This window comes from Dermacentor albipictus, chromosome 3, assembly GCF_038994185.2.
Source record: "Dermacentor albipictus isolate Rhodes 1998 colony chromosome 3, USDA_Dalb.pri_finalv2, whole genome shotgun sequence".
NCBI lineage: Eukaryota > Metazoa > Arthropoda > Arachnida > Ixodida > Ixodidae > Dermacentor > Dermacentor albipictus.
Genome location: NC_091823.1, coordinates 24642400 through 24660261, shown reverse-complemented (window position 1 = coordinate 24660261; position 17862 = coordinate 24642400). Strand labels below are relative to the sequence as shown.

Below are 17862 nucleotides of genomic sequence, written 5' to 3'. Positions count from 1 at the left end.
TACAGGCAAGTCTAACGGCGAAGTGACTTGGTTTGGTTTGTAAAATGAGCTTCTAAGGCAAGAAAGCGAATAATAATATAAAAATGAAACAGAATGCACACAGGTACAGGGGAAAATGGTCGAAGAAATAATACCCGCGAGAATAAATATAGAGCCGCGTCAGCCATCGTAACTGTATATTTGAAATGGCTCATACAGGAACGGTTCAATTTCTCTGCGACAATATACACGAGTAGCATTCCTGCTTTGAAGAGAAAGATTGAGCTGGGAACCAACTCCGACTGCCAATCCAAATAGATGTGAAACTTAAGGACGTTCTTATAGAAAACCGCAGAATTCAATGAAATCGGTTGCGTTAGGGGGAGTAAGCAAAATTTTAATGACAATAGGAAGCAAAATCTTGATTTCGGGGTCTTGATTTTCTTTTCTTTTTTTTGCGAGCCTGCCAGGTACCTGCGTGCAGCCGTGCTCGTGCGTATCGGCAGCATAAGAGACAAGACGGGCGTTGTCCGGAGCGAAGCTGGAACAATTGCCACGCACAATCGTTGTTCCCGCCTGACTAGTACTTAGCGCATGCGATTGATTAGGGGCGCTGGGCGTGTTTCGGTTTCTTAGAAGTGTCACTACTAAATTCAGATGACTCGTTGTGAACCGCTTTTTTTTTTTCATATTATGCTACAGGCACCGCATCGGACGTGGTTATACCAACAGCGGCGTAACCAGAACCACATATGCGCGCCTCACGCACCCAGCGAAAGCCATGAAAGCTGAGAAACACGACCTTCATTTATAGACTTTTCAACGCGCTCAGTGAGGGTATGAAAAACAACAACAAACGAACAACACAATGAAAGGAAAGCGCATCGCAGGGGATGCATGGATATTCGCTCGACCATACATCTCACCAACCATGCTAGCCCGGCTGCTTATTGCGAAAACCGTCCGCGTATCTCAGATTCCTCGCTTCATTTCCAGGACGTCGTTAACTCGCGTCATTTGTCGACGACCCAGCGGCTTTGTACGAGCTCACATTACTCCCGCCCTAATGAAGCAGGCTCGCAATATAACTACTGCGCGCCCTACATATGATAGGGAGCAATTTCCGAATTTCACTATGGCAGAAGATTGAGGGTTCCCGACATCCTCAGATTTGTTGTCAAACTGCGCCTGCCCGCGCTTAGACTGATGAAAAAGTTAGCCCCTTCCTGGCAGTGAATGGGAACAAGTGTGCAAAGAAGCTTTCTTGAGTCGAATTTGTGTTTGATTATTCGTCACATTATTTTTCCCTCCTTCAAAAATGTTGTTGAGCAACAAGAAGCGCGATATTGCACAATATGTTCATTTTAGATAACCTAACAAGGTGCCGAACAGATATTCAAGCAAATGACACATTTCAAAGCAATCAATAGATGATTAATAACGTAATGCGTGCGCAATCGGCGCAGAAAAGAAAACAAACATTAACTGCAGTGGAAGGCTAAGGTTGAGTACTATAGAGATGTAAAGAAATAGCGCAAGAAACACATGGAGATAAAGATATAAGATAATATCGCACACTAAGGGCCAACAGTGAAATGTTAACGCGATAACAAAATATATTTTTTCTGGTAGGCATTCGTTGGTTAATACCGCGTAGTATCATATTGTCGGCCGGATTGACGTCATGGCTGTACGAGGCTTAGAGAAGTGGAATCAAAATTATGTTTGAAAAAATGTTACTTAAAAATAATTTACAGTCCTCAAGAGAGGCATTCAGTAAGAGGAGCAATGATGTGCAATTTATATTACAATGTCAAGTGTGAGTGCTATACAAAACATCGACAAGTAGAGAACAAGTAGCAAAGTATTTAACAAAGTGAACAAAACCGACCAGGAATGAAAAAGAAGATAAATTCTGCGTCGGAGTGTAAAAGAAAGCAGAAAAAAGTTCACAGTCACTTCATCATCATTAGCCTGTCCACTGCAGGAGCGATCTCCAGTTACCCCTGTGCAGCGCAAACTGATTTCAACTTGCGTCTGCGAATTTCCTAATTTCATCCCCTCACCTAGTTTTCTGCCGTTGTCGACTGCGCTTCCCTTTTCTTGGCACTTGTCCTGTAACTCTAATGGTCCACCGGGTATCCATCCTACGCATTACATGTCCTGCCCACCTACATTTTTTTCTCTTAAGGTCAATTAGAGTATCTTCTATATATTTTTCACTCCATCGCTCCTTGCGCGGTTCTTAACTTGTTCTAGAGCTTCTTTGTCAACCCCCAAGTTTCTGCCCCATATGTTAGCACCGGCAGAATGCAGTGATTGTACATCCTTCTTTTCAATGATAGTGGTAAGCTCCTAGTCAGGATATAGCAGTGCCTGCTGTATGCAATCCAACCCACTTTTATTCTTATGTGAATTTTCTTCTCATGATGAGTGTCCACTGTCAATAATTGAATTAGATAAACGTACTCATGTGCAGGATCGACTGGCGATCTTGAATTCTTGTTCCCTTACCAGGCTATTGAAGATTATCTTTGTCTTCTGCATATTAACCTTCAATCCCTGTCTTGCACTTTCTTTGTTAAGGTCCTCAAATATTTGTTGTAATTCGTCCCAAATGTTGCTGAACAGGACAATATCATCTGCAAACCGAAGATTGCTGAGACATTCGCCGTCGATCCTCACTCCTAAGCCTTCCCAGTTTAATACCTTAAATATTTCTTCCACGCACGCAGTGAATAGCATTGGAGAGATTGTGTCTCTTTGTCTAACCCCTTTCTTTATAGACATCTTCCTACTTGTACAGAATTAATGTAGCTGCGGAATATCTGTAGATATTTTCCAAGACGTTTACGTATATAGGTGGTCTGTACTCTTTTATTAGCTAACGCCAACCTGACTGCTGGTATTTCTACTGAATTAAATGCCTGTTCATAAACTATGAAATCCATTAGAGAGGTTGATTGTATTCTGTAGATTTCTCGATTACTTGATTGATGATATGGATGTGATTGATTGTAGCATATCCCTTCCTGAAGCCAGCCTGTTCTCTTGATTGACTGAAGGCAAGTGTTCTCCTTATTCTATTGAAAATTATCTTGGTGAATATCTTATACAATACTGAAAGCAAGCTACTAGGCCGATAATTATTCAATTCTTTAATGTCTCACTTCTTGTGGATTAGTATAATGTTGGCATTCTTCCAGTTCTCTGGCACACTTGGAGTCGTAAGGCATTGCGCATAAAGGTCCGCAAACTTTCCAAGCATGATATCTCTGAAGCATGATATAGCATGAAATCGACTGTTGCTCCATCTTCTCCTGCCGCTTTTCCCCGGATCATGTCTTGCAAGGTCCTTCTAAGTTCATCACTAGTTATAGAATGAGTCTCTGTGTCCTGTACATTACTACTTCGAATGAAAGTAGCATGGCAGCTCGGGTACTGTACAGGTCAGTATAGAATTATTTGGCTGTTTTTACTATATATTCGAAATTGCTGATATTACCTTGCTTATCTTTCAGTGCATGCATCTTGGCTTGTTCTATGCCAAGTTTTCTTCTCACTTATTTCACGCTGCGGGCATTTTTTATAGCTTCCTCATTCTTTCTCACTTTATCATTTCCAATATCACTTACGTTCTTCTTGATGAGTTTTGAAAATTCAGCGAATTCTATCTGATCTCTTGATTTGAACACTTTCAGACTTAGTCGTTTCTTTCTTAGGTCCTTTGTCAAAGCTTACCTACTGCTTGCTTTGGTGCCTTACCTCCCCCTTCAACTGCTGCTTCTGAAATGAGCCTAGTTACGGTTTCACTCATTACCTCTATGCCATCTTCATGTTTCTGTCCTAAAGCTGCATATTTGTTTACAAGCGCCAGCCTGAATTGGTCTGCTTTTACCGTTGCTGCATCTAGGTTGCTCTGTTTCTTCTTGACTAATTTTACTCTTTCTCTCTTCATATTGAGGGAAATCCTAGATTTCACTAACCTATCATCACCGCACTTTACCCTATCTAACACTTCTACATCCAGCACTATGCTGGGATCGGCAGAGAGTATGAAATCTATTTCATCTCTCGTTTCTCCATTAGGGCTTTTCCAGGTCCACTTTCTCTTGTTACGATTCCTGAATGAGATATTCATTATTCGGAACTTATTAGTATACACTAGAGAGGATGAAGGCGAAAGCCCGCGTGGTCGCAAGACATTCGTTACATTACTTGACATTTTCATTGGAATTCGTTGTTACTTCCTCCTGTTTTCTGCCACCAAAGGCTGTGGGTTCGAGTGTCTTAATTATTATAACTTAATTACCTCTGTTTTAATTACCTTCGTCCTAGTTAGTACCAAAGGTCGCGGCATCGTCTCCCACCGACGGTCATGGGTTTGAGCGCATTAACTTTATCTTCATTAAATGTACTTTATATCGCTTCGCTTTAATAGCACCAAAGCTCGTGGTTTTGACTCTCAACCTTCACGATGTCAAATGGAATCCAACTTGGCTATATGGCCGGTTCGTCCATATCTCCAAGTGGGTTCGACTCTCACCAGAGATTGAAGGTTCGACTCCCTATAAAATCTGGTACCAGGAATTTTGGGGCCATAACGCCGGACATCGGATTTTTCGTCCCATGAGCCTTCTAATTCTTTTGCCTTATAATCACTGTAGAAAGTACCTTGCCTCGCACTGTTTTTGGCGAACTAGGTTAAGTAAGTATATACAAAAAAATTCTCTTTCTATTGCATTCGCCTTTAATCCGCTTGTCCAGCTTTCAGTTATTTAAAAACAGCAAACAGATAGCACGAATCAGGAGCATCTTTCTCGGCAAGTTAGCTAATGACTTTTTTGCCCCTTATAAGCACATGAGTAAGCTATATATCTGGCAAAATAACTGGAATTCTTTGCAGAACAACAGACTAAGAAATCACAAAGCGCTAGAATAAAGTCTCAGAATCAAGGACATCTTTCTCGGCAAGTTAGCTAATGACTTTATGGCCCCTTATAAGCACATGAGTGAGCTATATGGCAAAGTATCTGGAATTCTTTGCAGAACAACAGACTAAGAAATCACAAAGCGCTAGAATAAGGTCTCAGAATCAAGGGCAACACTAATTCTTACATGGCACGCACATGATTAGAAGCAATTGGGCTGTGTTGCTTCCGGTTGACTTTAACTGACGTTGTACACCTATAGACAACATCAAGTAGGGATCAGTACATTATTGGGCGACAAAAGTTACAGAAGACGACAACGTAGAAGATATAAGTCGTGCAAATGTCGATAGCTAATCCCGAAGTGATCAGATATCATTATGCTATCGTGCATTACAGCCTCTGTAGAATAACATGTGAGGACATGCGTTCTTTCTACTCTCCCTCTTCGTTCAATAAGCGTTAATAGCTCTCAGTTCCATGTAAGGCGAACCTCTGCGCTTGTAATAAATGTTTATTCATATCATCCATTCATTCACAACATCTCACAGCAACAATGTATTTCCAGTCCAGAAAGACTGCTGCCCCCTTCCGTAGGGTAACAAGACAATAAACAAGACCCGCTCAGTTTGCCAAGTTAGTTTTATGTAGTACTTTCTACTTATATATACATATATCTGCGCATTGTTCTCAACATGTATCCGCTTTAGAACCATAGAGTTTCTTAGAAACGTTATTATAAGGAGCTATAGCGCCATGTGAATGATGGGTACTACATGGATTTGTCTGATCTTCGTTGTGAGGCATGCTACTATGCGGCATGCCTCAAAACCTCTGTGTTGCTTTCGGTCGCTAAACCTTGGCAGGCTCTGCCTCAGTAGTGAAGCCCCAGCCCCCTCAAGTTGATATTATTGCCCTTCTTTTTCCTGCGCTATCTCTAAACTTCACGAATCGCTTCGAAACCAACAACGCAGACACGGGAGCTGATGTCAAAACAACAAATTTTTTTTTTACGAAGAACAGCCCAGCTATGGCTTTGCTGAGCTGGGCTGTTATTTGTGTACAGCAGCGCCTATAGCTGTGAGTTTGTGTACAAACAATCTTAGATCAGCGTAACTCGCTCTCGAGCCTGTAGCTACTGTCGGGCAAATAGCTTTGATATGTGTAGCCTAGGCGGGATTGGAGATCTGTATTATGAGAGAGCGAAGCGGGTACTTTTTGCGTTGCTCAGGGTAAACATATCAGAGAGCGACGTAGAGTGATGTGCAAACAGTGTCCGTGTATGAGTTTCAGCGCGAACGGCCTTGTCCGTGTTCGGTAGCGACTCGCCTTGTACACAGAGCATCGAGGCGTCTCACGGGATGCGACGCGCTCTTCTTCCCTTGTAAGTGTCACGGAGTGCCAACTTTCTTGCCTTTCTAACCCATCGGATTGATTCTTCTTGCTTGCAGGACAACAGGACCTTGCTGCTTCCCTGGTTGGTCTCCATCTCGTTAACCACTCTACTGGACATCGTAGTTCTCTTCTATCTAACGGCTGAGTCGGTGAGTATATGGACAGAGCATTCTACAAATGCCTGAGGCTATTGCTGAGATGAGCGTTTGTTAGCGTGCTTGTTATCTTATCTATTAAATATAATTCCTTCTTCTTCAGAAGAGCATGCATTTGGGCTGGTTGGTTCATGATTACGAGCAGTAAACAGCGCTAAACAACAAGATGAAGAGAGGGACACAGACCACAGCGCTCAATAATAATCAAGTGTCTTTATTCTTTCAGTCAGAATATATATACTCTACCGCTATCCCAAAGCACAAAAGCAACAGAAATTCAGCATGCACAGGGGCAATAATTGCAATAAATGAGATAGGAATGCTATTTCGTTCGGACACGCTTCGCCGGTATTATGAATGTGAAAGGCTTCGGAAATAAGACATGCGTGGTCATCGCGGTACTTTGACAAATGGGTCGCATCTTTAAAAGACGGCTTGTAGCCGCAATCATTAAAATGCAGTGATAATTGACTCGCTCTAGCTTGTTTTTGAACCTTGTGTGAGTATTGGTGCACGCGGTCATTTATGTACCGCCCCGTTTCACCGATATAGAAACGCTTGCATGAAAGAGGAGGCTTATAAACCACACAGTCACAACCATCAATAACAAACATCTGCCTGTGCTGCTTCTTACAACTTTTTTTTGTTGTACTCAGTCATCCAATTGACTTGGGCGCACAGGCTACCTAACATTATTTCTGGCAGTGAACAACAACCTAACACCCGACTTTTTTGAGATTATGCGCAACCTGGTGCATATATGGGATAACCGCAACCGTTTGCCGTGAGTGATTCTCAGATTGAGCAGCTGCTGATTGCTTTCTTTTGCGGCTTGTTGCGAGGCTTTCATCGATGCTTGTTAAAAGCGGTAACGGGAAACCTGCGAGCTTCAGATGCAAGTTTCGAATTGCAAGTAGCCAGGTTGAAGCTCGCAGGTTTCCCGTTACCGCTTTAAACTAGCATCGCTGAAAGCCTCGCAACAAGCCTTAAAACAAGCCTTGTCCGTTCACGCTGCAACCCTAGAACATCGGCGAGAGGCAGTGCCACTCGTTACTCAGTAAAAAAGGGAGTGGCGCCGCTTCTTGTCGTAGGAAGTTTCTCGCATGTTGTCTGCACACATCTACCCCAACTCACACGCATAAATGTGCGCACCATGTCGGCACCGTATCAAGAATGCGTGAATGGGCGTACACATCAATCAATGCGCCGAAGCATGGGTGACGGCGATTACATGCGAATGTTCGAAGCTGAACATTTTCTGATGGTCCACAAAGTAAGCCAGCGTTCAGCGATAATACGTCGGTGCTACAAGCTATCAGAAAGTGCAGAACATCTGCGTTCCAAGCCCTGTGTACAGACAGAACAATTGTACCGCAAGTGAGCATACCCGCGATCAATTAAGCAGAAAGTAAACAATCAGATAGTGACCGCACTGAGGAACTTCACTGAGCCAGGAACATGACAAGGCACTACTTCAAAGTGTTTGCCAAATAAGGAACACACTGATCCTGATTTAATTATAAGCGGAAAGCTTTAACAGCTTGGAATACATTTCTAGCCCCGCTTTTAGTACAAATTAAGCACCGTATACGCCACCCGCGCTGTTTGGGCAAATAGTATATAATGAGTACCGAAAGCGCTAACATGCCCTCTGAAGCTTTGGCTTATCCTTCGTGTCGTCCACTCTGTCATCGTTCACGATATCCGGCTAAACAGAGGTTTTCTGAAGCGCATCGGGTCATCGACACGCACATCTATTTTGAGCACTTCGGCAATGGAGATAGCTGAGACAAACAGTGAATGCGTCACCACGTGATTAAACATAACGGCGCCCACGAGCTCGTATATAAAAGGGTCTATGGTTGGGGGCTTATCTGCGAATATTATGCACCGAACAGAGCGAGTTATATTGATTAAGAACATCGAAAACAAACGAAGAAGGACAACACTCGTTCGTCATGGATATTGGTGCCCTATAGTCCTTCGTTGGTGAACCTGTAAAAGCTGTAGTGCCGAACATTTAAAGAAGAAACCTTGAGACAATTATGGCCGCGCAAGTACTCCGTACGAAAACAACGAATAGGGAGTGAGAGATACGAAAGAATACAGAAAGAAATGGAGGTAGGCTATAAAACCAAACTTGCTGTTTTTTGCCCTACACTGCCGAATGAGAAAGGGCACGTGGAAAGAATGCCCGATCACAGTTATCGACGCAAGTTAACACCAGTCAGTGATAAAGTCGTTTGTGAAAGCTTGTTGCCCTTAAGAATCATTCGTAACAATGCCTTCATTGCCCTTCGTCGACAGCTGGTGTCACCGGAATTATGGATGAACAAAGATGAACCATGAAATGATGAGCACGCATAGACCATTTTATCCACGAGAAGGAACATAGCCTCGAACCAGCGTGCCGCACCGCTCTCCTCCTCGCATTGGTATGTGCGGATCGCCCCTACTCCCAGCGGTAGCTTGGAACGGTACGGTGTCATTGGGAATTAGTGGGTTTCTAAAGTGGTCTGCTGCGATTGCTGCAATGTCAGGTGACTCACGGTCAACGGGCTACCACTGTGATGTATTGGGCTGCAAAAACTAACGTTCGGAAGCTAATGCGAATTGCATCTTCCGCCATGGCGACTTCGTGAATTCCACCGCTGTAGTTGCACACAAGCGTCGGCTTTGGATTGCCAGCATAAACGAAAAAAAACTTGACGCCATCAGCTGCGCCGCGTGTATGTTCAGAAGATTTTGTTTCCAATGATCCCACAGCAATGAACTCGGCATCCATGATTAGACTGGGATATGAACGAGAGTATTAGAGTCTATCACGTGCAAATGGACGCAGTCAACTGTTTCTTCGTGCACACACATTAAAGTTATTCTGTTCAAATGTATTCTAAGATTCTCATGCTTAGCAACCGACATCCTTGTGAATGTTCACTGGGGATGTATTAGGAAAACAGTAGGTGCCTAGAAAAAAAAGAATGAAGGTGTATTTTGTTTCTTTTCGCAACCAAGGCCATGCTTACCATGTGCCGGTCGCCCTTAACATGGGCTCCTTCGTGCTTCTGTGTGGCAGAGGGGTACAGTTGAGGCATCGCGCGCTGTACTGCTTCAGAAAATAAAAGCTGCTTTTACAGGGAGATTTATTCAATTTTCAGCGCTCTCAAGTTGGTGAGGGGCCCTTGAACAAGCATTGCGCATATTTTCTTAGCGCGTCAAGCGCGTCCGCTTGATCGTGGCATGTTTATGGCCACTGTCACCAGGTTGCTTCATCGAGTACTTCATATTAACGGCCCATCCGGTCGAGTTATCTTACAGTTCTTTATCCTGTAAAGCTTGAGCCCGGGTGCCAGGTAAACTACGCTTAAAAATTGTACCGTGAACACTTTAGGAGCACGAAAGCTAGCGAAACGTGTTTCCTGGGAGCTTCGCTAGTTACCTGGATTCGCATGTACGCTGGTGCGGCACACGGCATTGCACACGGAGACACCTCTGATAGTTGTCATTTGGGTCATACCATAACAGAGTTCAAGACAAGACATACAATAATAACATGTTGCATGCATGTTACGTATCGACAATGTTCAGACTTGAGTCGCCTCCCATTTAGATCGCGGGCAAAGCTGCGGCAGCACCTATATAGGCCCGTAGCTGCTCGATGTGGTGGCTACATCAAAGCTCAAAGCTTAGTAAGGACACGCTAAGAAGTTGCCTGGTTGCAAAAGCATGTTCAGACCTTTCGGGAAAACGCGAAAACGTGTCACTTGTCGCCGACAGCAGGTGCAATGTGCACCCTCCTGCGTGACACCGCATAGCAGCATGGCGCCGGACGATAGACGGCACTATGATCGCAATATGGCGGGGCCCTCAAATCAACGGTCTATAGCAGAGTGCATTATTATGAAAGAGAAAAGTTTTCATCCACCCGATGGCCTCCTTGCGGTTTTCTTTGTCGATTCATGCTACAGTACGTTGGCGGACAATTTTTTTCCTTTTGCGAACATCCCTCCACATTGTGGGCTTCCGCAGAATTGATTTGCCATTAGGTTATTATGTGCACTCGTTCACTCTTCTTCTCAACCTCCACGCCTCTTTCGCTTTATCTCGTTGGATTAATTTGCTTTATAGTGTTTCTTTTCCTTCACTGCCAGCTTCCTTTCTCCCGTTTCACCGGCTTCAGCTCCATTGTTTGTTTTTGACGGCGACGGCCATCTTATCGGCAATTGTTGTAACGACAGCGCAGTGACTCGTTTGTTGTGTACAGGCTTTCGCTCGTAAGCTTCCATGTCCCTCATTGTTCAGGAATGGTTGCTCTATCCCTAATGAAACTATGTACTGGGACGCCTAACCTGCCCCCGGGTACATGCAGGGATTCCAGCATTAGGGGATCGTGATACCTTCTCCGCTCATAACGCCCCGTCTCAACTTTCTCCCGACTGGTGGTTCGTAACGCCGCACAAATTGTTTTCCTACGCGGAGATCCTCTCGTGTTTTCTCCTTCAGGCCACTCAGGCGTACTCGCCAGCATTCACGAAAGACCCGACGCCCAAAAAACAAAACACTCGCATTGTGGCGCGCATGGAGGGTCTGCACGAAAGCCCACGCAGATGCGCCCGTGCAGCCCGCTGGAGCTCGGCGGCCGCCCACCGGGTTACGCAACGTGTTTTGCCTTCCTCAAAGCGCGCGGAGCTAGCGCAGCAGACGGGTGCGCCACGCAGAACTATTGCCCAGGCGAACACACGTGTCGCGAGTAGTTAAAACTTTAGAGAACTTATGAGATTAAGGAGTACTATGCGAGTCTGGTATTAGACGCCGGCTTAGTATGACGCGTTCTTTTGTACGTGTTTGCGGAGAAGGTTTGGAAAAGACAAAAAATAATAACGCTAGTACTCCGGGGAAAAAAATTGTTGCGGTGGCTCGCGAATTCAAAGCGCAGATATTTATATCCACAGAGTGAGCAGAATAAGTCTGAAGCCTCTGAAGTGCAAAATTTATTGTCAAAGATTTCTCGAGGTGCAGAATGGTATTGCCCACGAAGCCCAAACGCCATTCTGCACCAAGAAAAATTATAATAGCTTGTCCACTTTTATTTTGTTCATGGGGAGTACATTCGTGTACTATTCGCTATGCGGCAAACTCCAGCACATCAAAAACGATGGCATGGGCTTTGCGTTAGGTTCCCAGGGGTACAATGAGAATTTTGAGGTATTAAACTCAACGTGGCAGTACTGATACTTTGGTTTGTGTGGGATTAGGCGCGAGCGAAATCTTGTAGTTAGTACAGCTGTTCTACTATAAATGAACAATAGGAACACAATGTGTTAGTTTGGCACAGATGCATAGCATAACGCCGTAGTGCACTAGTACACTCACTGCTCACATGCGACCGCTAAGTTGCTCATTTATGCTGTCTCTTCCTGCAGTACAGCGTCCTTTAAAAAAAGCTTTATTAAAGTAAACAGGCTACTTATTCCTGAATCCATGAACTTACTATTATATATGGGCTGTTATTGAAAAAGAACATTATAAAATATGTTTATCTGCCCGTAAAAGACGACGAATCACGTGTTTCAAAGTCCAGAGCATCATACATTTGAGACCGTCACTCCATACACGGAGTTGCACATGACAACAGCGCAAGACATTCCACAGAACTAGTGGTTACGCGACTCATGGGTCAGCTGCAATTGAAAACATAGAAGCTGAAGCAAAACAAGTGCGCAAGAAGGTTTGGGAGCACTGCAAGATCTTTCGAAGCTTACCTAAAGGTAAGGAATGCTTACGGGTGTTCGGTCTCTTTCTTATTTTTTTTCTTCCCTGTTAAACGTGCTAGGCATGGGAGATACACAGTAGTAACTCCAGCTACTGTTTTGCTACCTACAGTGCGTTGACGTACACTCAAAGCTCAGCACACAAGCCCTATACTTATGGTTTTCTTTTACGCTTCCCTGCGCTGGCATGCGGCTGCCGCCACAGAGGCTTCTCGTGCGCGTACATTATGGTCAAGAGCTGTGGCCGTGGCCAATGCTCCTTACTTTACCCATAAAGCACGAAACACGAAACATTTTACTTATGTAAAATGTTTCGTGCCAGCGTGCGTACGCGATGATGTAAGCCTTGAGTGAATTCACCGAAGGGCAAAGCGCTTTTGAAAACTGCCTCCTGGATGGCATTGCCGGTGAGTCATCGTTAAGCGTAGTTATTTTTGAAAACAAACGTTCTGCTGTGTCTGGCTCCTGGCTCCTACCAACTACAATATCACTGTCAAACACTGTCGCTTAGTTGAGACAAAGGCCATCCCCTACATTTCCGCGCTTATTAAATCTCCAAAACTGCGCAGCAAGGCCGTCTGCCCCGGTCAGTTTCCTTGTAAAAGTTAAGCCAAGAATTTTCCTCCGCGTATTTCGGACTAGAAGTTTCGTCGTAAAACCTTGCATTCTCTCGCGCTAATCTTCTGCTTCACTTCTCCCCGTTCTCAGCATGTGTATGGAGCGAAAGAACAAGACGAACAAAAAAATGAAAGAGAACAGCCACAGCGGTTCTGAAAACTGAAAGTTCCACGGCGTAGTTCGGCCACGAGGAGCGCCTCACCCTTTATGCAAAATCGCCGAGGGCCTAGTTCACGTGTCAGCTTGCATTAAAACGCGCATCTTGAAGCTGGCCGCCCCTTACCCCTTCGTGCGCCAATTTTCCAGCGCTCAGGCCCCGTAGGCGCAGCGGCACGAAGGAGCATTCATCTTGTTCCACTTACTCAGCCACGCTTGGCAGCCTCCGATCCGAGCAGCCACTAACGATTATCATCAACGTCAGCTAAGCGTCCGTTCTCTTCCGAGTTGCCCACATTTTGCAGGGCCTCAGCTGTATATACGGCGCGTCATTTAAAAGCAGCGCAGCGTTCCCTGTCATTGGAAATTAAAAACACTGACAGTCCATTGAAGTATAGCTCTCCGATAGCTGCTTGAAAAGTGAGAAGACGAGGAATCTGAAAACGCCCTCCAACAGCCGAAGACGCAGTGGAAAGTGCATTTAGAATGACAGAGGTTGTGCTGTGGGTGTAAGCTGTGTCGTGAGGTTTAGAGAAACGTTCTTTCTCTTTTCGAAGTTCGAAGCCTGGGGCACTGTTGTCCAATTTTCTGGCGCAGAGGGGTGTTTTCTTGTCTCCACATGAGTAGTAAATCAACGGGTACATTGAACATAAACAAAGAAAGAAAAAAAGAAAGAAGAAAAGAAATAGAGACATAGAGAAAGGAAGAAAGAAAGAAAGGCACAGGGTGTTCATCAGAAAACTATATGGTTGTCTACCCTACTATCGTGTAGGGCAACAGAGGAATAGAGAGGTGAAAGAGATAGGATGGAGAGGAGCGCTGAAAACAAAAGGTACGTTTATTGATCTCTGATCCCAGTCGACTTCCAGCGTATGGCTCTGGAGTATTACATCTCAGCTTATCCCATAATACGAAAACCTTGCATCTTACAGTGCTCCTTTGTCCACGCACTTAGGGCCTTAATACTCTGCTCACATTCCTAAACACTCATGAATTCCGCGACCTACTTTGAAACTTTTTGCACGTTGAATCGCATTATCATGTGATTTTTTTTCTCTCTATATCTTTCCCCTTCTGTTCCCTAAATTTACCGCTTTCCCCAGAAAAGTGTAGTCAGCCGATGCTACCCGACTTCCCGACTTTCCCTCCATTTTCCCCCTCCTTGTGCTCTTGTTATTGTGGATATTCGCGCTTTTAAAAATGAAGGATGTAATAACTGGGTGGCAGAGTTGCCCACTTGCTTACAGGTAATATGCCTTATCATGATTTTAAACATATCACTGATAGCCATAGTGAATTCGCTCTCTTGTTTTCTTTTATAATTCCTTTTTTACTCCTCGCAATCGATACTTCGAGCGCAGTGACGAGAGTCTAGAAGAATATCGTCACTCGTCACTCTCATTTTTGAAATTTAATTATTCACTCGATTCAAATGAATATTGGCGCACAAGCACGGCGCCGAGTACTCCTTAACTCTTTAATAAGTGGTACATACAACATACAACTGCAACATACTATACAACATAGTAACAACAAAATTACGCAGTCACATACAAGTCAAAATAACAAGACCAGAATACAAAGACGCTGTCAAGCGATAATGTGAACAACGATATTTCATAACAACAACCACTCAAATAGTGATGCTAATAACAATAATATCAATAAAAAAGAATTATCTTCACAACAGTTGTTTTCTCTGCTTTTATTAATAAAGGCCATTAATGCCACTGTCTTCCTGAATCATTTTTGATGCTACTAAAGCGCACTCTCGCAGCGCTCTCGCAGGCCAGCGTTGGCGTACACGTTGTAGAAGATCACTAGAGCGTACGCTCTCTCCCATGCACCGCACTATTGAAACGCTTACGATATGTTATTTGTAGATGTGTGTCATGCAGTTTTACCGCTTTGATTTGTGGCTATATTTGTAGTGTGTTCCAGTTAAGTTGGGTCGAGCATGAAAAACAACATAGGCGCTGCGCGTGTCCAATTGCCGCAGTATTGTTTTGAGCAATATGGAGCACGTCATGATCTTTTTTTTTTCAATCCGCCAAGCTGGGTAATTAACAAAGATTGCTTGATTAAGTTTCTAAATATTAATGCTATCGAAAAATGTTCATCACAAAAGTTGTAGCGCTTGCTCAGAAACATCGGATTACTTCATCTATGCGGAGATAACTGCCTCGTTTAATTTTTTTCCAGCCTTTCTTTAAAGTGCGCGAAATTTTAAAAAAATACCACGTGACTGCCTGCTGACGCACCGCGCTTTTAGCGCCATCAAATGCAAGTTCAACGAATCAGCAAACGTTGCTCCGAACACTGAGATCAGGCTGTTGGTGCCTAGAGGAGAGAGAGAGAGAGAGGCAGGGAGGGAGAGAGAGAGGTTCTGTCTGTGCACCCCTGCCTTCCTTTTATCTCTATCTCTGGCATCAATATCACTTGAGGCAACCGTCGAGTGTCCCATTCAGCGGCAGCACGACATGTTTGTGATTAGGTTTGAGCTTGAATGGCGCATAAGCAATTGCGTCCAATTCGCCGGTCTCTTTCACGCTGTGCGTTCCGGAAACTCGAGCTAAAATTCCATTTCCCGTCCTCCGAGCTTCGATTTTTTGGGTGTTTTTATTTTCTATGTCATTTCAAACAAAACATGTTCATCGTTTACAAATCTAAATAGACCTTATTCTACCAAGACGTTAAATGGGGAAAAAAGATAAAGTGATTGGAATGCATTGTGCAGCCACTCGTGGAAATTATGATAGTGTGCGGTTAAATTTGAATGCTCACTGGCTTATACGACATATGCAAATGCCCCTGGAAACGACTATATAGCATAGAAAAAAAAGCTCTATGCACTATTTTCAGTTTAGAAATTTATCGGCAATGCCCCCTGGTCTCGCTGGTTGATCTGTCTTCTTCGTAGTCGCTGCCCTAATCTGATCTCATATGTCTCTTTTTTTCTCCCGACAGGATTTCAACCCTTTCATCGCTGTACTCTTTATCACGGATGTTTTCATCGCTCTCTTAAACGTAAGTGGGTTTCTGGTGTTGTCCAGCAAAACGTTCAGTTATTCTGTTCTATTTACTTTAAATGATTATCTACACTGAAGTAAGTGTACCCCACAAAGAAATAAACAACCAGCTGCGGATTACGATGTGCGATAACTGTTCCTACAATAGGAATATACTGGTCTATTTTCTCTCTCTGATGAATCACTCATGGCTGGGATATCGAGCTGCTATACGATTATGTTCTCAGTTTTCGGCCTCGGAAATTTGAAGGAACGTGCCTGCCAAACGCTGTAGGTATTCTGTTATACCATTTTGATGCTGAAACATCCTTTGTAATGTTGTTTGTTGGTTGTTGCAGTTTGTTGTGTTGCAGTTGTGTTACACACACCTGAACCAATCTTTGTAACTGAACTCAATGAGCTGAATATTAATTTGCTGCACAGCAGGTCAAGCAGTCAAACGTAAATATGCTTCTTATTAGATTTCTACACAAAAACACATGCAACAACGAGTAAGTTTTAAGGGATCACTGAGTTTTTATCGGCGTTCTTATAGCGCCAAACATGGTGCAACACTAGGAAAATGTGTCTCAAGGATTCGTAGATTACGTCGCTGTTCTCCTGCTCGTTTTTCTTTGTTAGTGTGCGGGCACAATTTTCTTCATATGACAGGCATCAGAACAAAAGGAAGCAACTTCCAGGAAGCTCCAAGAGCATGCGCACTCGGAAAACCACGACGAGGCGAACGTGCGACGTTTGTTCCCGTCTACCTGAAATGCTTCTTGTATGTATTTTTTTTTATGGTTCAGTCTCTCAGTACGACAGGGACTTTAAAACTCTAACTGTAAGGATAAGGAGAAGGAAAACAAAAGACGAGTCGAATGCATGCGTCGGTTCAGGCTCCCAAATGCACTCGACACTTTCCAGATTTCGTTGCGCGGGTCGACAAATGCAGTTGATCCACTTGCCGTCGGAACTGACTCTGTTCTCCACACGGGAAGTCTCTGCTCTGGGATGGAAGCAGCTAAAAGCGGGTATTGTTTTCTTTGTTTTCTTGCGCACGTTGTGTCAAAAGAAAAAAAAAGGTATCCAAGAAAGCATCCTTGTCCACGATGCCTTCAGCTATGCTCTAGCTTCAACCGTGTGCAAGGCATGGTTCTTCCCCTGGTAACGCAGGATATCACCGGCAGTCTTACGTTCGAAACTATGCTGTGTTGCCTTTTGCCTACTTATATGCGTTACATGTGCGGTTGCAGCCGTTGTCGTTTCTACGCTGCATTTTCTCCCATAGTTTTCTGCAGCAAAGTGGCTCTTACCATTCAAAAGCGTTCTGGCAGCGACAAATCCCCTTTTTCTTCGTCTATTTTTGGCTTCCGGCTTTCTTGCAGATAGGGGGCGTCCATCCGCGAGAAATTCAATTGAACGCGGCATTGAAAGCGACGGGGAATTTAAAGACACACCTCGAGCTTGTTAAACGCCTGGAACGGCGGGCTTGGGCAATTTTCAGCTTCAGAGGGGGGCGAACTGCACGCTTTGTCAATATTCTTTTCCGTGTGCGTATTTTTATCGCCTTATATCTCATCACAAGAGCGCTTTCACACAATTATACTTGTATTTTTGGGTGCCTTTAGAGCAAGCCTGTAGGAAAACTTGAAGCGCGTTCAGTTCCATAGGCCCAAATTTTATCAGGACGGCGGAGAAGGTGCTGCAGCCACGTTATTTTCTACGCACTCTTTTTTGGGGCAACCAATACATGACTTCTTTTGAGAGCTCAGAAACCCATTCTGAGGAAAGAAAATTTCTGTCGAGTCAATTTTCAGTGCAGCGAGGAAAATGTCTGCACGTGGGG

The 17862-nt window shown here is 44.1% G+C and overlaps 1 protein-coding gene across 13 annotated transcripts in view; it reads left to right on the top strand.

Annotated features, from left to right (window-relative positions):
- The window catches only part of LOC135903876 (uncharacterized), a 367982-nt gene that overhangs the window by 326129 nt on the left and 23991 nt on the right, over nt 1–17862 (top strand). For all 13 annotated transcript variants that reach the window (XM_065434306.2, XM_065434305.2, XM_070535228.1 and 10 more), the window contains 2 exons: nt 6362–6454; nt 15973–16032. In XM_065434306.2, coding sequence (XP_065290378.1) covers nt 6362–6454; nt 15973–16032 — 153 coding nt within the window. The remainder of the gene's footprint in view (nt 1–6361; nt 6455–15972; nt 16033–17862) is intronic.